The following is a 22,831-nucleotide window of genomic DNA, read 5'->3' as shown; positions in this document are numbered from 1 at the left end:
TTTTCAAATAGGCACACTGTAAATATAGTCTATTTTTGTGCTGAATATTAAATGCAGACTCAAGTAAAATTGCACGTATATTCACAATTGTTAAGAACTTTCAAAAGGCTTAAAATCTACACTTGAGCACAAACTAAATATATATATACACCCAAACTTGAATAAATTTGAAACTTAACCTTAAGCTGATTCTATGGAGAACAGTCTGTGTGCCTGACTTATTCTGAAGTCTATACGTTTCACTTCTTGCACTGACTATGTAAGTCTGCACATATTCTTTGCAAAAAGTTTATATTTCCTCACATCCTCACTGCTTGTAAAGAATAAGCTTCTATGTTTAAGACGGTGTTTATACAATGAGAACAAATTCAAAGAAACCTCAATGGTTTCTGTATTTAAGCAGCAACCAAAGAAATGATGTTTTGCAAAATATATTAAGTATGTCACTTGTCCCTTATTTTTTGTTACTTGAGCCCTCCGAACTTAATAAAAATGTTTCTTCACAAAGTCTTCCAGAAAATATGAGAAAGAAACCTATCCCACCTCATTTTATGAAGCCAGTTTTACTCTGACACCAAAACCAGACAAGACGTTACTAGAAAACTACAAACCAATATTCCTCATAAAAGTGAATGCAAAACTCCTTAACAAAAAATTATGGAAGAATGTCAACAATTCCGATATGATTAGGTTCTGAATCAAACCTAGGGCAATTAAAAAAAAAATCTACCTCTAATAAGGTACTATTTTTCTGTTGTCACCTACCTTTGTTATAAAAAATATTTCTCCATTGCAGAGTCGAATATCACTTTCAAAGTCATGCTTATTTTTAGCAAAACCACGAAGAGTACCATTAAAGTCTTCACCACTGGCCTCTCGTTCATTACTCTCCTGACTGGGAGAGGTATCTTGAGGGAGTAGCTCCGAGAGATACACGTTCCTGGTACAACAAATTTTATCACCAACTCCAAACTGAAGTCTATTCCGATGGTCTCTGAGTTAGAAAATGAGAATACGTCATCAAGGTTTGGAAAGCCTCAATTTCATTTTGTTTAGGCATTAACCCCCACTCAGATCTGATCCAATTCTCAAAATAATTTCCAAACTCTCTCTCCTTTACTTTTGTTCTCCAAATGTCAACAAGAAATCAGGCTCCCACAGTCATGGTCTGATTACCTATCCTGTCTGTGGCACCTCAAACTCAATGACATTTCCCAGCCAGATGTTTTCAAGTTAGAAATCTTGGCATAAATGCTGATGTCTCTCTTTCCCTCTATAGATTCTAAAAGTTATCCAAATTTCTTACTTGACACATCTCCAAAGGCAAGGGAATTAAAAGCAAAAATGAACTATTGGGACCTCATGACGATAAAAAGCTTCTGCACAGCAAAGGAAACAACCAACAAAACTAAAAGGCAACCAACGGAATGGGAAAAGGTATTTGCAAATGACATATTGGACAAACAGCTAGTATCCAAAATCTATAAAGAACTCACCAAACTCCACACAAGAAAAACAAATAATCCAGTGAAGAAATGGACAGAAAACATGAACAGACACTTCTCTAAAGAAGACATCCAGATGGCCAACAGGCACATGAAAAGATGCTCAACGTCACTCCTCATCAGGGAAATACAAATCAAAACCACACTGAGATACCACCTCACGCCAGTCAGAGTGGCCAAAATGAACAAATCAGGAGACTATAGATGATGGCAAGGATGTGGAGAAACGGGAACCCTCTTGCACTGTTGGTGGGTATGCAAACTGGTGCAGCTGCTCTGGAAAACACGGTGGAGGTTCCTCAAAAAATTAAAAATAGATCTACCCTATGACCCAGCAATAGCACTGCTAGGAATCTACCCAAGGGATACAGGAGTGCTGATGCATAGGGCCACTTGTACCCCTATGTTTATAGAAAACATGTTTATATGGCTTCAACAAGAGCTAAATTATGTAAAGAACCTAAATGTCCATCAACTGATGAATGGATAAAGAAATTGTGGTTTATATACACAATGGAGTACTACGTGGCAATGAGAAAGAATGAAATATGGCCTTTTGTAGCAACGTGGATGGAACTGGAGAGTGTGATGCTAAGTGAAGTAAGTCCTACAGAGAAAGACAGATACCCTATGTTTTCACTCTTATGTGGATCCTGAGAAACTTAACAGGAGACCAAGGGGGAGGGGAAGGAAAAAAAAAGTGAGACAGGGAGGGAGCCAAACCATAAGACTCTTAAAAACTGAGAATAAACTGAGGGTTGATGGGGTGGGGGGGGTGACAGGCATTGAGGAGGGCGCCTGTTGGGATGAGCACTGGGTGTTGTATGGAAACCAATTTGACAAGTTTCATATTAAAAATAAATAAAATAAAAAAATAAAAGTTATCCAAAGTCTATGGATTCTGCCTTTTAAATTCATCTTCTCCTCTCCAATCTCTCCTACCCCTGCCCTATATCACGTCTTATCCCACGTACACATATTTCTATTCTTGTAACTATGATGTTATATCGGAATAACAGCAGCAAGTTGAATAAATGCTGGTGATGTACCAGTTACCGTCATAAGTGCCTTAGAGATATTATTTCATCCCATCCTGACTACAACTCTATGAGGGAAATTCTACATCGGTATCCTATTTTTACACATATGGACAAGTTAAACTACCTGCCTGAGATCACAGTCACTGGGACACAGACTGGGTGACCCACCGCTGGTGCTTTCTAACCCTTTGTTAGGCTACTAAAGTGGGTTTTTTTGTGGGTCATCCCTCAACAAACTGGGAGTTCCTCCTGCAACTTCCACATCTTTACATTCTCTGCACTTCACAAACAGTACAGTGTTGATAAATGCAAGAGAAGTGAGTTAATTTTTCCTGTGTGCAAACACAGTAGCTTTTCTACACTGCTATTTCTCTGATAGATGTCCCCAGGGGTGCTCTCTATGGGCATCCTCTTGCTAAGGGTCTTGGACATGCTTACACATATATTATATTTGAAAAAAAATTCTCCTGAATTCCCCATACTCATCTCTGAGAAGCTGGAGGTTGCCAACTTGAAAACCACAAGAAACACCGTATTCCTTATTTTTCTTATTACACTGATTACCGAAACAGTTCCCAAGGAGACGTATTTAATTGAAGAGATCATTTCACTTCACAAATGAGAACAAAAAAGATTTTTGAGCATGTGGCTACAGTGATAAATGTCAAATAAAAGAACAGCAAAGGAAGGGCTATCCTCAAGCATTCAGATCCCTTGTGCTCACTTGATCAGGCGGCCCGTGTAGTGCTTACAACAGCAGGCGTTGATTAAGTCACAGTCTTGCCTGAAACACACAAACAAGCAAGGGTCACCTTAATGATACCTGCTTTGTGCTCACTTCTGTTACCAACAATTACAATGTACTACACTCTATAAAAAGTTTCCAGGAGTCTCACCAGAGAAAAGCATTTTGTAATTTTCATCTTTTTTAAAAAGATTTTATTTTTAAGTAATCTCCACACCCAATGTGGGGCTCGAACTCACAACCCTGAGATCGAGCATCATATGCTCTCCTGACCGAGCCAGCCAGGTGCCTCCAATAATTTTTATCTTAACATAAACCGTTTCCATTCAGATTTCCTGGGAGTTTCCAAATATAATATTTGGTAGAAAGAGTCCTGTTTAAAAACTTCCCTCTGCCATATCTAACAAAGAAAGACCTCAAAATTAGAGACAGAATTAGCAATGAGAGTCTCCCATTCATACAGTACCTGTATTGGTAAGTTACGAGATTTAAATGCTACACTAAGCACACTAAAATACTGCAAATGCTTTACCTTCTAAATGCAATGAATTGTGACATTTGTGCATCCTGTAGGTCATTTTCTTTGAGCAAGGTTCCAACTGCAGAATATAAATCTAATACAAGAATATAAGAGAAAAAAAGTTAACAAGGAAAAGCACCAAATTACAACATTGTTTCAATGGAGAAACTAACGCAAACGGAACACAAGTTCTCTATGGGAACATCAACCCCATTTGCTACAGCAGCCAGAGCAACAGAAGAGAGAATGGAGATAAGGGTTCCAGATACCCTATCCTCAACAAAGAGGTCAACCACTAGCCATTAGAACGGCTCCTAATCTAGAACACAACCCCTCATCACTGATGGCTTGTGAACGCTGAATTTAAAATATGAGCAGGAAGACAAAATATGTAATAGAATTACTGCACCGTAAGACTTCTTTCTGTCTCAAGTTCTGGTGGGAATGAGAAATAATTTGAGACTCTATACGCTTTGCATCTGTCATTTCACTTTTAATCTTTACAACATGCACAGGAAGCTGTTATTATTATATCCAAGGTTGATATTTAGTAGAAAATATTAAGATACTTCCACAAAGGATGGCAAACAGCTACTCCCCAAACACTGCAACGCCCCACCCCCCACCCCAACCATGTGTTTCCTACCTACCCCCAGAACCCCCAAACCTCCCCATGGTCCAGCAACTAAAAGGTTAACCCTGGCACAGCAGAGGCATCCATTCTAAGAGTGACCATACCTCAGCTATTACATAGTTTGACCACAAACACTGATTACAGTCTAGATATAATGTGGAGCCGGGGCTCTTGGAAGTAAAAGCAATTTTCCAAAAAGGGTATGGTGCCTGGCCTCCCTCTTTCAGACTTCAAATCATTGGCAATGATGACATCCACTTCCAACCTCCCTCAAAGCAGAGAAGTAGGCTTCCTCTAATCTGTCTTACCAATAGTACAAAACAGTGAACATTTCTCATGAGAGACAGATGTAACAATTTGGGTAAGAACATTCTAGGCTTTCGTGCCTTTCCCTCACAGCAGATGAATCCCAGGGGAATGAAAAAAACAGCCTAGGCCTTGTGATGCCCTGCTCGAGGAAGCCTAAATTAGTTGCTTACTGAGACCTTCCTGGTTCAGATGAAGGGAAGATTACCACTAAAAAATGGCCAATGCTCAGCTCGCCCCCCAGCCAAGCCCTGGGCTGCCCGAGCAGGAATTTCCAAAGGTCTCACAGGGTATTGTTTTCCTTTATATGTACAGGATCGTGTTGTTCTGCTCCTTGCTTTTTTCACTCTCCCTACACCTTACAGATCAATACGTACACCATATTTCATTGATTCTAAGATATACATTTTTCTCCCACTTTCGCATCTCTGAAATTCCAGCCCAGCTCTGAAGCCTGTCTTAGGCCCCTGTACTTTGGAATATATGGAGTCATGTACTCAGTGATTTCATTATCAGTGAAAGTGCACTATATGCCTCTCTCTAAGGAATACTTACTCAGTTCTTTTAAGGAAGGGACTAATTTCACAGCTGAAGTTTGTGACTGAGATAGAAAAACAGCATCAGCTGAGGGCTCTGCTGCCATTCTGAAACGGAGCACTTTTTTTTTGTTAAGCACATTCTCATTAACATAAAGAAGGGGTGTCAGAAAGAAAACCAACCGTATTTCAGGTAAATCTACAAGGAGTGGCAAGGAGGGCAAGTTATTTAACTGCCTAAGTCTTACTGTATTTCATAATTAATAGCACCTACTCTTAACTAAACTGTCGTGAGAATAAATATTACCTATTAATTCTTCATAATACATGTAATAAAAAACATCACAAAACGATGCGGCTTATAATCCCATGTATGTAAAACGGAAATAAATTATACATGCTTGTGTATGGATATCATAAGGTTTAAAGGATAAACACCTAAGTCTTACTACAGAGCAAGAGTGGTGGGCGAGTAATAGTGATAGTATGTGACCTTTTGGGGTTGCCTGAGAGGAAATCAAGAGGAAGAGTACAAGGAAATACTCATTTTTACTTCAAACACTTCTGTATTATTTGACCCTTTTTAAGGAATATAAGTTATTTCTATGATCAGGGGCACCTGAGCGGCTGGTCGGTTGAGCATCGGACTCTTCATTTCGGCTCAGGTCATGATCTCACGGTTTTGGGATCAAGCCCCGCGTCCGGCTCTGCATTGGGCGCGGAGCCTATTTAAGCTACTCTCTCCCTCTCTCTCTGCCCCTACTCCCACTCTCTCCCTCTCAAAAAACAAAACAAGACAAAACAAAAACCGAAAGGGCATTTAGAGAATACTACATATCATATGATCCCATTCCAAAAGAAAAAAAAATTACTGTAACACATGAATGGACACGAAACCAAGGGAACCACATATGCGACACACAGAGCAGGAAATGCTTACGTGTAAAGCCGTGCGTCACCTGCTTCACATACGAGCGAAAGTAGCTCAGTAGTTAGGGCACACCCGTAACAACGATGTCAACTACAATAAATTCCCAGCAGTGATCATTTAAATCCTCACTAATTCAATTTTGAGTAAACCATCACACTATTTTTTTTTTAAAAAGTTTGCTAAATTTAGAATACAAATAACGATCAAAAGGTTTACTCTACTTGAATTAACTTGTAATAGTTCATTTAAGATCTATTATTTACAAAAAAAACTAACAGTGCCTCAAAACTGAAGAATGCCCTCAACCCTCCTAACAGCCCCACAGGCAGTGCCACTATGATTCCCAGTTTACAGATGCCTAAGTGATGTGACCTGCGTCGGGAGCCTGTGCTCTTTTTGACCTTGTTGTGTTGTCATCCTAACACCCACAATCAGAAGCAATGCTTGTCATTTTGTAAGAAACCGTAAGAACTAGTAGGAACTCCAGTTGGCAACAGTTTCACAACCACTACCTCTGGTTCACAAATGTACCCAAAGCAACAAATGTATTTGCTTTCCCAACTGTTATAAAAGAAAATCTTCATTAATTAGGATATGCTTTCTCCTGAATGAACTTGGATTCCTGGAGCTTTGCTTCATTTTAAACTAATCATCTATATCCAATTATTCACTCAACAGATATTTACTGAGCCCTTAGTGTGTTATGTGTCAAAAGCTTACTTCGTGTGTGTGTGTGTGTGTGTGCGTTCGCGCGTGCATGTGTGTATCGTCAGTCCTTCCAAATTCCTTCCAGCATGAGCTGTTACAGATAAGACCTGTTAAGGCAGGTTTGGTCACATATGTTGGGCTAGGAAAGCTTACTTCTTTACAAAATTCTAAGGTACTCTGCTTTTGATGATTAATAAATTAGTTTATGTTTTTTTTTAATTTTTTACTGTTTATTTATTTTTGAGAGAAAGAGAGAGAGAGAGAGTGCAAGCGGGGAAGGAGCAGAGGGAGAGGGAGACGCAGAATCCGAAGCAGGCTCTAGGCTCTGAGCTGTCAGCACAGAGCCTGATGCAGGGCTTGAGCTCTCAAACTGTGAGATCACGACCTGAGCCTAAGTCAGACGCTTAACCGACTGAACCACCCAGGCGCCCCGTAGTTTATTCATTTTCGGTGCCTAAATTTTTTACTAGCAACATTTATCTTCACCGTCAAATAAAATTATAACTAGTCATTTAATAGGTACATTGCAAAACTGAAACCATAACCCTACACCATACAGAGGCTTACACTTACAAGAGCGATGATCACTTTTTGAGAACTGAGAACTGGCATCCTCTTCTGGGAGTCGGATAAAAATAAATGTTTTATCTTGTATTGAGACAGGGAATGTTGGATTATCAGAGATATTCAGCTCTGCATCAAATATTGGAAACTGGCGTCTTGAGATTCTTAAGTGAAGATAAAATAACACACCAAGAACATGAGTATCCAAAAAAGTGTCTTCGTATATCATCAGAGATAATGTCAATACTATAACTAAAATCCGCTAATAGATAATAAATAGGGTGAAAAGCCTTCCCATATATGTATAGTAAATAGTAAATGAGTTTTACAATAGACTTAGCAAGACCATAATGTTACATTTATCAATCAATCCCCTGTCTCTAGCAAATTAAAAGCATTAGAGAAAAATGTCGGGGAATTTACCATTCTGGGAAGTTGACCTACCTTCCTCCAGACCACAAACGAACTATACGAGGTAGGTATTAGCCTCATTTCACAGGTGAGCAGCACGAGGCCCGTGGCCAGAGGGAGAAAGCAGGGGAGCTAGGAGGCAAATCCGGGCCCTTCTGGCTCCATAGCCCTTCCTATTTACATTAATGTGGACTCTTTGGGGCCTTTTCCAAATGCTTACATCACACTCTTTTTCTCCTTTTTTCTGTGTATAGCATTTACGTGGCCTCATTTTCTCAGCGGAACCAAATATCCACATCTTCTCTTTGCTTCTATCCCCTCATCCTTCTTTTGTTCTTAGTTTCCCAAGATTAGCAAATCATACCAGAAAGCAGAGTCCCTATGCTACAAGCAGGTGCCTTGTCACAACACAGTCTCTCCTTGGTTATCTGGAAGAAGGTGGATTCCCTGACAAGACCCAACATCAGCCTGGCTATCAGACCTAGTGGTACCCTACTGACACCTTCAACCCTCCCCAACAGGGTTGAAAGGGAGAAAAGGGAAGGAGGCCACCCTGCTGAAATATCCCTGCAGATATAATTTTGGGAGTGCTGAGAATCACCATGGATTTCAGGTTTTGCTTCTGACCCAGAACATGAAACATAACTTCTATCTCTAGAAGTCCTTCCCCGGTATCATTGGGGTCCTTCTGACATTAAATATCTGGTGATGATGATTAGGAAGAAATGATAAAGGTAGCACAGCCCAAATGACATCAAAAGCGTTACTAAGAGGAATTCCTAAGTTTCAGATAAAACTGAGTTCTAAGAAATCTAATGTACATTGGGTTCTTCCAAGATTTTCAGATTTTAAAGTGACCAATCATCTACCAACCTCCCCAAAGTGAGGTGGCCTTTGGGTAGGAGCAGAAGGGTTATACAAAAAGGGTCTAACTGCGTTCTTTTGCTTAATGTCTTAATATGAACCTACAACATCCTACCCTATCCCTGTCAATTCCTCCTATAGTCCTACCCAGGGCAGACAGGGGCATTAGAGAAGGTCGGTTCTAAATGTTCTAATTTCTGCTGACATCCAATGAAGAAAATGTTCAAGCAACAAAAACATCATTTTATAAGAATGTCAATCAAAAACAAAGATAAATTTTGGCCCAATGAATAAAATGGTCTCTTAGTATTCTGAGATCCCATTCCATCTATTAGAGGATCACTCTAAAGGCTTATGAGAAGACTAAGGGAAGAAAAGGATTCTTTTCTACACTAAGGGGAGTAAGATGCTATGGGGGCCACCAGTATTCATCAAGGAGTACAATAGTGTGTTCCTTTTTTTTTTTTTTTTTTTTTTTTTTGGCTTGGGGCTCCCCTTACAAAAATTGGAGATAATTCTTCCCCATTCTCCTTTGAACTCTAATGAACTCATTTCCAAGTCTCTGTTCCCCTTGGGCTTATTCTAGTCTCTAAGGTTGATAATAACTTTATTCACATATATACTTTTTAAATCAGGAAGATACATTTCTTTTTTTTTTTAAGTTTACTTATTTATTTTGAGAGAGAGTGAGTGAGAGCATGCAGGGAAGGGGCACGGAGAGGGAGAGAGAGAGCGAACGAGAACAAAAGAGAGAGAGAGAGAGAGAGAGAGAGAGAGAGAGAGAGAGAGAATCCCAAGCAGGCTCCATGCTACCAGCTCAGAGCCCAATGCGGGGCTCAAACCCACAAACCGTGAGATCATGACCTGAGCCGAAATCAAGAGTCAGTCACTTAACTGACTGAGCCACCCAGACACCCCCAAAAAAAGTCATTCTTTTTTTTTTTAACGTTTATTTATTTATTTTTTTTTTAATTTTTTTTTTTTCAACGTTTATTTATTTTTGGGACAGAGAGAGACAGAGTATGAACGGGGGAGGGGCAGAGAGAGAGGGAGACACAGAATCGGAAACAGGCTCCAGGCTCTGAGCCATCAGCCCAGAGCCTGACGCGGGGCTCGAACTCACGGACCGCGAGATCGTGACCTGGCTGAAGTCGGACGCTTAACCAACTGCGCCACCCAGGCGCCCCTAACGTTTATTTATTTTTGAGACAGAGAGAGACAGAGTATGAACGGGGGAAGGTCAGAGAGAGAAGGAGACACAGAATCTGAAACAGGCTCCAGGCTCTGAGCTGTCAGCACAGAGCCCGATGCGGGGCTCAAACTCACGGACCGCAAGATCATGACCTGAGCCAAAGTCGGACGCCCAACTGACTGAGCCACCCAGGCACCCCCAAGAAAAGTCATTCTTAAATTTCAATAATAATTCATGCTAGACCAGTAATGAAAAATATTACCTTTGTTTTTCTAACTGTGGGTCAAAAAGTATATATATACCTGAAGGCTAGAATAGGTTCGCTAAAAAAGCACAGTAAATGTACTGCACTGAATTGCCCTAATTCAAAAGCTAATATGTATTTTTTTTAACCTTTGATTTCTAATATAACAGAGAGAGAGAAAACGCAAAATTTTAGTTATACTGTACCTCGTAGCATTGTTCACAATTAGCTCAGATTCTGCTCTGTGGTTTGTCTTTAGTTCAATAGCACAATTTCTTGACTTAAGAGTCTCAAAAAGATCTCTCAGCACATTACCAGGTTCAATGCTGGGTAACTGTCTAATATCACCTAAAAGGGGAACAAAAAGGATACAGTAGGTTCTAAGTAACGAGGGTCCTGAAATTTAGAAGTTGTTTTTATTTCTCCCTACTGACATATGTTATAATTACAAAGACTTACTCTAAGAAAAAAAAAAAGCCCCAAACATCTTTGTTTAAAATTACTTAAGAACATGAACTCTTTAAAAATATTTAACAACAACAAAGCACTGAAAGTAAACAATATGAAATGTAAAAAAGCAATAATACAATAAGGTAAAATCTGAATTGAATTCCTTTCAGGGAATTCCTTGGGGTTCCTATAACCCCAAGCAAACTGTGCAGGGATGTATATTTTAGCCAACATGTGAAGAGAAAAACAGGCCTTAGATCCTTAGATATATGGTATTTAGTCCCCTATTCAATCTTGCTCAATGTCTTAGTAGACCTGGAAGAATCTACGGACTCAAATAAATAAACTAAACACATGAAATACAAAATAAACAAACCCAACATATTTGATAATAAATTTCAGTAATACAGTGATAATGTTTGGCTCTATTAAAATTCTCTTTAAACAAACAAAACTTGGAGTTAAAAAAAAAAAAAAACTACTTTTTCAGCGCAAACTGGGGAAATGCTTAAGCCATTAACAGAATCAACTGCTCAGAACACATCCTCAAAGACCTAAGAGAATTATTTATATACAATTTGATTCTCACAACGCGATTCTATTTTTTCTCCATGAAATCACACACTCTACAGACCAGAGGTACCCAACAGAATCTAACTAAATCTCACCAGAACGGGAAAGAATTTAAGAGGCTAGTGAGGTCTAATTTGGGTTATTAGCTGAAAATCATAAATTTACTCCTAAGTGGTCTGTAATTCAGACTTTGTATTATTCCCAAATGATCCACATCGTTATTTCCTCTGAGTGTGTGACATTTTTACCACCTGAACGGTCATCATTTAGGTGATTAGCAATAACCCCTAACAACTCTATTTCATTTCACCACCCGGCCTGCTAATATCCTGGCCCAAATGAAGAACCACCCAAGCTAACAGAGGGAGTAGTCAGACTGAACTCAGGGTAGCTGGAGTGTGGACTCTGAGAACTGGCTTCCCACCTGCAAGATATGGATATTAAAACCACCAAACGGTGTAAGCAACCTATTAACTGCAATGCTTTGAATAAACAAATTAGGATTCCAACAATATTTCACTTACCAAGGATAATAAGCTTAGAAAGTTTGGAGTGCTCACACAATAAATTTAAAACTGACTTGAAGATCTTGACAGATACCAAACTCCCTTCATCTACAACCAGAACTCTAACGGAGGAAAACTTCCATGGGCTGTTCTTGGCCGGGTTTTTTTTCTTCCAGTAATAGAAACTATAATTGACCTATAAGCAAAGCATGGCATTTTAAAATTCAGGTTATAATAAATTTTACGAAACAAAATTTTAACATGTTATTTAAAAAAAAAAATTCTTTTTTTAAAGTTTATCCATTATTGAAAGAGACAGAGCACATGGGACGGGGGGAGAGAGAGAGAGAGAGAGAGGGAGAGAGAGAGAGAGAGAGAGAGAATCACAAGCAGACTCTGCACTACCAGCCAGAGCCCGATATGGGGCTTGAACCCAAAACTCTTGGGGCGCCTGGGGGCTCAGTCGGGTAGGTGTCCAACTTTTGGTTTCAGCTCAGGTCATGATCTCCAGTCCATGAGTTCAAGCCCCACGTCGGGCTCTGTGCTGACAGCTCAGAGCCTGGAGCCTGCTTCAGATTCTGTGTCTCCCTCTCTCTCTGCCCTTCCCCCCACTCACACTCTGTCTCTCTGTCTCTGTCTCTCTCTCAAAAATAAATAAATATTTAAAAAAAACTTGTTTAACAAAGTTCTTAAATGAGGGGCAGGGGGATGTACATAGAGTCACATAGGGAAACAGGCTAAAGAAATAGAGAACACAAAAGTTTTAGGGCTCAATACACAGAAAATATAGATCAAGTAAATTTAAAAAGAAAAGATCAAATAGTTCAAAAAATTGCTTCCTGATAAGTACTATGTGTGTTTAACAAGCTTTGCACACAGCACTATTCTAATGCAAAATCTCCACCTCTCTCTTCCTGCTCTTGATTAAAGAGCTCCCTATTCTTTTCCAACCTTTTCTTGGCCTTCTGAGATGGTCCTGTCACTTTGACTCACCCCCTCTCCCCACTGGAATACTCCATTTTAGAAATAAAAGGCTGCCTTCCCAACCTATGAAAATACTATTTTTCTTCTAATATTCTAAGCTCTCTTACTTCCTTACCATTTAAATGTTTATTTTATTTATTTTTGAGAGAGAGGAAGATGTAGGATCCAAAGCAGGCTCCGAGCTGTCAGCACAGAGCCTGACGCAGGGCTCAAACCGACAATCTGTGAGATCATGACCTGAGCTGAAGTCGGACGCTCAACCGACCGACCCAGCCACCCCTTACTTCCCAACGTTTAAAAACATACCACCAAGGCTGACAGCTCAGAGCCTGGAGCCTGCTTCAGATTCTGTCTCCCTCCCTCTCTGCCCCTCCCCCACTCACACTCTGTCTCTCTCTCAAAAATAAACATTAAAAAAAAAGTTAAGGGGCGCCTGGGTGGCGCAGTCGGTTAAGCGTCCGACTTCAGCCAGGTCACGATCTCGCGGTCCGTGAGTTCGAGCCCCACGTCAGGCTCTGGGCTGATGGCTCAGAGCCTGGAGCCTGTTTCCGATTCTGTGTCTCCCTCTCTCTCTGCCCCTCCCCCGTTCATGCTCTGTCTCTCTCTGTCCCAAAAATAAATAAAAACGTGGAAAAAAAAAAAATTAAAAAAGAAAAAAAGTTAAAAAAAAAAATACCACCACCACCAACAAAACAACTAAAAGAACTATTTATTAAAGATGTAATGGGGCGCCTGGGTGGCTCAGTCGGTTAAGCATCCAACTTCAGCTCAGGTCATGATCTCACAGTCCCTGAGTTCGAGCCCCACATCGGGCTCAGTGCTGACAACTCAGAGCCTGGAGCCTGCTTCCGATTCTGTGTCTCCCTCTCTCTCTTCCCCTCCCCTGCTCATGCTCTGTCTCTGTCTCAAAAATAAATAAAAACTTTAAAAAATTTTTTTTTAATAAATAAATAAAAAATAAAGATGTAATAATATTTACTATTTTAAAAATATAGATGAGGAGAAAAATTTGGAAAATACAACCAGAGAACATTAAATATTTTGGTATACATCATTCTCAAAATGTTTCTACATTGTCACTATATATATAATACACACACATGGATTTTTTAAATGGTATCGTATCTTTATTTAATGTTTCTACTGCAGCTAGGTTCAACATATATCTATTAAGGAAAACCCTTCATATTTTCCACATGAATGCATCAATTCCCTTCAATAAAACCCTCATTCTCTCAGTGGCCTTGTCTCACAATAGAATGTTTGGAATCACTGCTAATTTGATTTTACGTATTCAATCAGTTATCTTAGAAATGCCTGGTTGACATTTTCCACTATACTTTTAGTGCTACCAATTCAATACAGGACCTATCTATGAGCCTAGATTACTCCCACAGCCTTACAGCCATGTTCCCTTACACACTAACTCAAAATGAAATTGCCTGATGAAATATAGGACACCTAGCTAAAACTGAATTTCAAATAAACGATAAATGACATTTTAGTACAAGTATGTGTGATGCAATATTTGGTACATCTTATAGTAAAGACTTGTTTTTATTTTTATCTGCTCCATCTGGTAACCCTAGCCCAAGGATGATAAATAAATGGGACAAGTGCCCCATCAGTGCCTTTCCTATGGTCCTACACTCTCTCCTGCCCCTAAATGTGGCTTCAGAAATACTCTCCCAGCATTCCAAGCAGATATTAAGACACTGCCAATTTCATTCTAAATGAAATTCAAAATGATCCCACTCTGGCTCTCCTCTTCTAATCCAACCCTTAGACTCATCAGACGTGAAGGTGTAATGGAAAAAAATCCTAAGCTGATCAGAAGACCCTTCCATCAATGAGCTACACTGAACCTCTCTAGGACTCTGTTCACCCTCATGACAAATAAAGGTAATAGGTAACGTCATTTCTGGGGTTGCTCATGGCTCTGTGATTCTATACAGTCTTCCTTAAAACCGCTTTCTTCATTTCACTCTCTTGCTTAGGAACCTAAACAGCTCCCCAGTAAACCAAGTCCAAGCTTCTCTGTTAGGTCTATAATAAATGAGGAAAGTTGGGGCGCCTGGGTGGCGCAGTCGGTTAAGCGTCCGACTTCAGCCAGGTCATGATCTCGCAGTCCGTGAGTTCGAGCCCCGCGTCGGGCTCTGGGCTGATGGCTCAGAGCCTGGAGCCTGTTTCCGATTCTGTGTCTCCCTCTCTCTCTGTCCCTCCCCCATTCATGCTCTGTCTCTCTCTGTCCCAAAAATAAATAAACGTTGAAAAAAAAAAAAATTAAAAAAAAATAAATTAAAAAAAAATAAATAAATGAGGAAAGTATGGCACCCCCGGAAGAATAATAAGCAGGGAGGTGAGAAATCTGAATCCAGGTGTGAGGTGCACTCCTGGTTAAGATCGTGGGCAAGTCCTTTAATGCTCCCAAATTTCAACTGGCTCTTCTACAAAATGACTCACGTCACTGATTTATCAAGGATTTAATGAGATGGCAAACTACTTTGCAAACTTTAGAGCTCAAATTCCCAGTCGAAACCAAATTCAATTTTCATTATTTTGCAATACATGGAATTCATTCCAATCAATGCAGTCACCTCAAAACCCATTATGATCGTTTTCCTCAATGCCTGTGGAAAGACCTGCCCCCTAAATAAAATGTCCTTCTCCTCACCTGAGGCTCTCTGTCCTTTAGAGTCCAATTCAATGATCATTTCCTTCAGAAATCTTCCAACAGCTAAGTTCCTGGATCTACAAAATGACAGGTCAGAGCTAGAAAAGCCTCTCCAGCTCTTTACAAGTTTGAAATCTATGACTTCTAACTACAGCCAAAACTCTGTTTTTCAAGCATGTTAATTCATTTGAAAATTTCATTACGTGTGACTATTTGCCAGGCATTGTTGTGGGTGACAAAGATAAAGAACCAAGCTAGATGATGAAAGTCTTCCCTTTTATGGAGCTTTCCTTCTGTAAAATAGAATAAAACCTTTCCCTTCCAATGCAAATGCTTCTCAAAATAAGGCCTGTGGACTGTAACATGTTTGTAACCAGTCCCAGCAGAATAAAGCTGGTGTCAGAATCTAAACTAACTACATCATTAAGCATACGCTTCAGTTTAGCTGCCTTTTATTTTTCCATAGTAGTAAGACTTTCTCAGTGTAGGGAGCAGTGTACTGATTTACTGTCCAGCACTAGCTCCTTCCTCACGCAAACCAGTAACAGTTTACAGCCCGGATGTTCTGAGTGGCACTGACCTCAATGTTCAGCTGCTACAAAGCGCGGATCCGTAAGACATTCAAGAAATACCTACTGATTGTCATCAGGAAGAACTAAAACATCAGCTGATTCAACAAAGCTTATCTTTAAGGCAAACGTTTTATCTGCAGAGACAAATGTAAAAAGTTTTACCTGACACAGTGTATAAGCGTTAAAACCAGTCTTCTGTCGCAATAAGACAGCTGCTTTTCCTGTTGGTGCTGTTAATAACACGTCTATAGCCTTGTCGGCCTTCAGTAGACTTTGCTCGGTAAAGGTAATCCATTCGTCTGGTACATCCCGGTCTTGTTCAAAATCTTCACAAGCTTTTTTTACTTCTTTTTCTTCCAACTGCTCCATATGCTTAAAAAGACGGCTAACAATCGTGGTCTTCCCACAACCGCCTTTCCCACTTATGACTGTCACAGCATTGGAACAAATCATTTCCAAAGCAGCCACCTGATCCTGATCCAGCAGAGCGTCACTGATTTCTGCGTTAACCTCATGTTCACCATTGTTCCAAATATGGTCACCACTGTCCTGGCTCTCCAGAATGTCCACAGAAGTTTCCACATTGCTCTCATCAGGTTGACTTTCGTCCAGTGCATCATCGCTTCGTGAGTTCTCCGGTTGTGCGGTGTGAATAGACGCAAGCACCCTTTTGACATCGACATGTAAATGCCATGGGGGCCTCGTCATCAGGTCACATATGGAAGAGGCAATGTCTTTCTCAGCCTGGTAAAGGTCATAAAGAAAGATGCAGCCCTTCTGGTAGGTCACCACACCAATATCCTTCAAAAACCTCAGAGACTGCCAAGCATCATGGAAAGACATATGGTCTGACAACTTAGAAGTGAAGTCAGCTTCTTCAACACATGTGTGCCCTTGGTCTCTACATATATGTTTCAGGTTAGAATATATTATTAATGCATTTTGCTCCAAAGCAGTCATCAACTGGAGGAGAGACTTGCACTGACAAAATGATGTCCAACTTGCCTCACACTGCAAAAGCTTCAGTTCTGTGTAGGTTATCTTTAAGAAAACACAGTTCAAGTTGCTTTATAAAAATTATAAATGTCGATGAATCTTATTAGAAATACAGTAAAAACTATGTAATTTGTCAATAACTGCTTAAGTCCCAGAAGACATGTTTATCAAGTTGGAGGAAAAAACTCTGTACCTAATACATCACCAAGTTTTTACTGTCCTGTGATTAAAGATCTATATACAAGGCACCTGGGTGGCTCAGTCGGTTAAGCGTCCGACTTTGGCTTTGGTAATGATCTCATGGTTTGTGGGTTAGAGCCCTCAAGAGCCTGGAGCCTGCTTCGGATTCTGTGTTTCCCTCTCTCTCTGCCCCTCCCCCACTCTGTCTCTCTCAGCCTGTCAAAAATAAATAAACGTTTAAAAAAAATTTTTTAAAGATCTATATACATTTTTAATTAAAATTCTATTTTCTCAAAACAATACATACACAGTTTCGAAAGTCAGATAACACCATGAAGCTTATCAAAAGACAGGAATCCCCTGCCTTACTCTTTCCATGCTGACAAAGTCAACACTTCCAACACTTTCAGTTATTTATTTCAGAATTTACTCCACATTTCCAAGTACTGTTTACGCTATCCTTTGTGGGTTTTGTTTTTTTTTTTTTTTTTTTTTTTTTTTTAGATTTTCGATATTTAGTATGAACTCCCTACTATGGAAAGTCTTTCTCTGGGGAAGCTCTCTCTTATACCATCACCTCCATACCTTCTTCTCCTCCTCCCATCTTTGAACAAAAGTTATAGTATACATTTTGTTAATCAGTTTTGGTTACATTGATGTTAAATAGGATTCACAGCTGAGCAACATGATATACCACGATTACATGAACTTTTGTGTCAAACTCTTGTGTGTATGATGACTGCTTCACCTTCTTGGCGTGTTTAGTTGTCTATGTGCCTCTCAACAATTCTGCCCCAACTCTACTGAAGAGGCAGAGAACTTCCTTCACCATGATCCACTCAGCAAGTTCTCCACCAGCTCCATTTTTTTTCATGGAGACATCCCTGCTAGAACCCTCCTTATAGCTTATGGGCTGAAATGTGTCCCCACCCCCCCAAATTAATATGTTGAAATCCCAACCTCCTAGTATTCCAAACTTGGCCATATTTGGAGATAGGGTCTTTAAAGTGGTAATTCAGTTAAAATGAGGTCACTGGGGTAGGCCCGAATCCAGTATGACTGGTGTCCTTATTAGGAGAGAAGATTACAACAGACAGGCACAGAAGGAAAATGATGTGAAGACACAGGGAGAGGTGTCTTCTCATGACCATGTACAAGCTCAGGAGAGAGGACTCAGAAGAAGCCAACCAGACCAACACTTTGATTTTGGACTTCAAGCTTCCTGAACCACGAGAAAATAAATTTCCATTGTTTAAGCCACCCAGACTGTGGTACGAAGCACAGATTTAGATGGTCAGCAGCCCCAGCAATCTTAACCCCAGTAATGGTCTTTATTCTTGATGGCAGTTCACACACTGAGCAATGGACTTCAAGCCTCCTTCTCCCACTTGAGTCCCAGAATATGCATTGCTCTGCCTCTCTTCTCTACTCGATAAATACATGCAATAATCAAATGTTCCAGAATCTCATTTTGCAAAACATACTGAAACCATCATCATTTTACATAGGGAACAAATTCATTGTTCCAGTATTACTCAAATTGTGGGGGGAGGGGGTTCTAGGAACATTCCTGGAGATCCAAGAATTATCTCAGATTTTTTAAATTGTATTTTCAATTGGAAAACCGCCCATAACCAAGTCCTGCAACATTTAAGGGCCACATTTGGTTCCCAACACCCCTGAAGCCTCATAGCGTCACTCCTACTTTTGGTCTATAATGATAAGAACAGAAGTGGGTTCATACGTAAATGATATTATTGTGCCAAATAATAAAAGTTTTCAAAAGTTCAAACAGGAAAGGGAGGGACTGAAATGAACTTGCCAAATTCATAAGAACTCGTGCCTTCAATGAGATCTGTATTCAAGTTGCAAATGGCCGTTTAGTTACCAAAACATGTTTCCTATTAAATTATATAATGAAATTATTGACAATGTGAATGTCATCAGTTTTGTTATTTTGTTTTCCTTTATAAATTTACTGTGTATGAGCTACAGGTGTAAGAACTTTATAGTTGGTTCTAACACTAAACGAAAAATAAATCAACATTGCAGTCCAATACAAATTTTTTTCCTTTGAAAGAGATGTAAAAATTGTCAAGTTTGAGACCTCCCCCCGCCCCCCATACAAGATGCTGCTGAGTAAATGTCTTACTTACTTTACCAAATCCAAGTTTCCACGGATGTGTACTTAACATCTCTTCTATGGCTCCCAACACCTCCTTAGAACCTGAACTTATGAGCCGTTTAAAGTGTCGAGGCAGAAGAACTGGAAGGAATTCCATTATTTTTGGAAACTGCAAAGCTGTCATTACACTTATAAATGGAACTATAGGGTAATAGAAAAGAACACATCAAACATACAAATGAGCTCACAGAACAATTGATTTGATGGACTTTCTCACCCAGCACAACCAGTTTAAGAAATCCTAATCAAAGAGAGATCAATAAGTGTATTTCAACCAGCAAGAAAATTGATTGTATTATAACAATTGATTTTGTACTAAGGTGGTTTTCACTGTGTTTAACTCCAAAATTTATGTTCCTCAAATGCTTAGACAACTGCTTCTCGGCCTTCTGCTTCCTTCTGGTTACAATATAATCAGTAAAATTTGTGACTCTGTGATACAAAAATAAATTTAAAACTAAGCGTAAAAAATACCTCAGTACATTTTAACCTTTATAATCATTTTTCTGACTGTAAACATGATTCTTTTGTCACTGAAGTCATTCAATGCTGTCCTGCCAAATTTATTTGATATAATTAAGAAATGAAATATTCCACTCATGCGGATGTCCAGATAGCAAGTCATAATATATAATTATTTTATACCATTTTGGGCTGAAATTTTTCTAAAATGGAATACTCAAGAATATGAGTATCTTTCTCCTCTGCCGTCTTAAACAGAATCGTAACTAGAACCGAATAACTAACAACTGAACTTTTTCTTAATGACTCAAGGAAATCCCATGGACACAAAAGTTAGAGACAAAGACAGAATCACAGTTTTAGAATTGGGGAGGACCTGAAAGGAGCTTAAAGATCATCTTACCCAACTCTCCACATTAATGACGAGGAAACTTGAATGACAATGACACATCCCAAAGCGACAGAAACACATTTTCAAAAACACATTTTAAAAAAGAATACTGGGGCGCCTGGGTGGCGCAGTCGGTTAAGCGTCCGACTTCAGCCAGGTCACGATCTCGCGGTCCGGGAGTTCGAGCCCCGCGTCGGGCTCTGGGCTGATGGCTCGGAGCCTGGAGCCTGTTTCCGATTCTGTGTCTCCCTCTCTCTCTGCCCCTCCCCCGTTCATGCTCTGTCTCTCTCTGTCCCAAAAATAAATAAACGTTGAAAAAAAAAAAAAATTTAAAAAAAATTTAAAAATAAAAAAGAATACTAAGCCAAGATACTATAGGGGTAATGTCTTAAACACACTAGTCATTAAGTATTTCCATTACACTAAAAGTGGATGATAAAAATCACACCTACTTGTGTTTTCCAGAGGAAGGCACATCTCATTTTCTGGTAGAGACTCTTCCTGTACATTCTGTTTTGACTGTTTTTGATGATTCCTTTCAATTTCCTTTTGGAAAGTTCTTAATGTTTCCCTAAGATTTTCAAAGTTGAGGTTTTTATAGCTTGATACAGCATTTACCCATGCTAAAAATTTATTTATATGATCACTGGAGACATTACAGTCTTTAAGAAACAGGGAACAGATATTTTTTTGATTGGGTGGTGACATATCGGACTGTAAAAAGTAAGATGGAAATCCTTGAACTTGATAGCTCCTCAGTCCCAAAGGTTTCACTTGTACTTTCACTCGCCACCAAGGACCCGTTACTGGAAAACGTCCAAACACTTGACATTGCTCTTGAGTGTTTTCATCAGGAATTACAACTTAAAAAAAAAGTTAATTTAAGATATTTAAAACCCCTTTTTCAATATTTTACCAAATCTACCACTCTCTTTAATCGCCCCACAGCACCCTGTACAGATAGATGTCTATGAGGGAATCCACATTCCACTTACCTGTTTATCTGTCACCCTCTACTACACGGAAAGCTCTCTAGAGTAACAATGTTTCACTTGTCCTTGTATTCCAAGAGCTGAGTATGGTATAGGGCAAAAGTCTGCTGTTTCTCTTCTAAAAACAGTCATCTCTACTATACACCCATGCCAATAATGACCTTCATGCCATTTCTAAAAACTGGCATGGCCCCTCCCACCACAGGACCTTTGCATAAGCTGTTCCACCTGTTTCAAATGTTCTCTTCCTTACTGTTTACCCCATTTACTACAGACCTCAACTTAATTGTCACTTCCTCAAGAAAGGCTTCCCTGAATCTCAAGAATATAACCTCTCCTAGCACTGCTTACTATTCCTTCTATGCACTAAATAATAGTATAGTTACTTCTATAATTATTTAAAGAATGTCTGTTTAATTTACCAAAGGATAAGCCCCATTAAGACAGAAATTTCATTATCTTATCCCTCCTGGGTATACCTGCAACAAACACCACCTTGCTTGGAACAAGATAGCCAGTCACTAACACTTTTAGGATAAATGACTACACCCTCCACAAACACTTGAAAACTTTCTGTGGAAACTTGTGCTGGCCACTCACAGGTAACTCTTCAAATTCAATTAATTAAAATTAAATAATATTTAAAATTCAGCTCAATAGCACAAGCTGCACTTCAAGGTTCTTAGTAGTCACATATGGCTGGTGGCTATTGTACTGAACAGAGCAAATACTGAAAAATGCCATCAGCACAGAAAATCCTACTGGTCTTTGGTTACCACTAAAATATTCTTAAATAAAATATTCTTAAATATCAGTCACAATGTACACATAACAGGTATAATTTATAGCACAGGAAACTACACAAGGTAAACAAACCCCCATCGCAACGGTATTAACACAAGGTTAATGAATCAACAACGCCTTGAGATGTTTCTTGCGTACGTGCGTCTATTTTCGAAGTAGCTGAAAAATAAATACACATTCGATTCCAGGCAGGACAGGAAAATAGTGTGAAAGTCTGATTCCGGGTGTGAATACAGGCTGGACATTCAACTGTTTCCTCGACTATAAAATTACCTCAAAGAGTTGTGAATATCAAATGAGATAATACACACAGAACACAAGCTTCACGCATAGTATTTACTCAAGTCACTGCTATTATTATTATTATTATTATTATTATTATTATTATTATCTTATCCTAAGTAGAATGAAAACAGCGAGGCCGTCCTAAAAAAAAAGTCTGTTAGCAATGAGGCGCCTTACTTAGGACAACACCAGAACGGGAAACACTTCAGCCTCCAATCCCATCCCCTTGGGGCAGGGGGCTTCCTCACCGCGGAGGAGTCCGGGGAGGCCGCCAGCCTTTACGCCCCCACTGCACAGCTCCTCGGCGTCGACAAACACCAGATCTTCAGTCTCCTCCGCTTCGTCCTGATAGTCATCGTCCTCCTCCACCAAGTCCTTGGGTGGGAGCAGAGGTCCCTGCAGTTCGCGCAAGTGCTGGGTCAACCAGGCCATGACGATTCCCCCCGAGCCTCTCCCCACATTCCGGAAAACCCCGGCAGGTACACGGCCATGATCAGCCAATCAGCTTCGCGACGTCCGGCCTGCGCGCGCGCAGGGGGCGGGGCAGCGGCGAAGCTCCGCCCCAAGCCTCCCGCGG

The 22,831-nt window shown here is 39.9% G+C and overlaps 1 protein-coding gene across 2 annotated transcripts in view; it reads right to left on the bottom strand.

Annotated features, from left to right (window-relative positions):
* HELB (DNA helicase B) overlaps positions 1–22,765 on the bottom strand; it is a 33,897-nt gene extending 11,132 nt beyond the window's left edge. The window contains exons 1-10 of one of the 2 annotated variants that reach the window (XM_045467233.1): positions 22,503–22,765; positions 20,626–21,036; positions 19,292–19,461; positions 16,122–17,000; positions 11,748–11,925; positions 10,407–10,548; positions 7,499–7,653; positions 3,823–3,904; positions 3,270–3,329; positions 766–994 (exon numbers count right to left, since the gene is read on the bottom strand). In XM_045467233.1, coding sequence (XP_045323189.1) covers positions 766–994; positions 3,270–3,329; positions 3,823–3,904; positions 7,499–7,653; positions 10,407–10,548; positions 11,748–11,925; positions 16,122–17,000; positions 19,292–19,461; positions 20,626–21,036; positions 22,503–22,686 — 2,490 coding nt within the window. In that variant the 5' untranslated portion in view covers positions 22,687–22,765. Of the gene's footprint in view, positions 1–765; positions 995–3,269; positions 3,330–3,822; positions 3,905–7,498; positions 7,654–10,406; positions 10,549–11,747; positions 11,926–16,121; positions 17,001–19,291; positions 19,462–20,625; positions 21,037–22,431 lie in introns of both variants that reach the window. The other variant, XM_045467234.1, reaches the window with a different exon arrangement.
* Between the last annotated feature and the right edge of the window lie 66 nt (positions 22,766–22,831).

Source organism: Leopardus geoffroyi, chromosome B4 (assembly GCF_018350155.1).
Source record: "Leopardus geoffroyi isolate Oge1 chromosome B4, O.geoffroyi_Oge1_pat1.0, whole genome shotgun sequence".
In the NCBI taxonomy this organism is placed as follows: domain Eukaryota; kingdom Metazoa; phylum Chordata; class Mammalia; order Carnivora; family Felidae; genus Leopardus; species Leopardus geoffroyi.
This window is presented reverse-complemented; position numbering and strand designations above follow the sequence as displayed.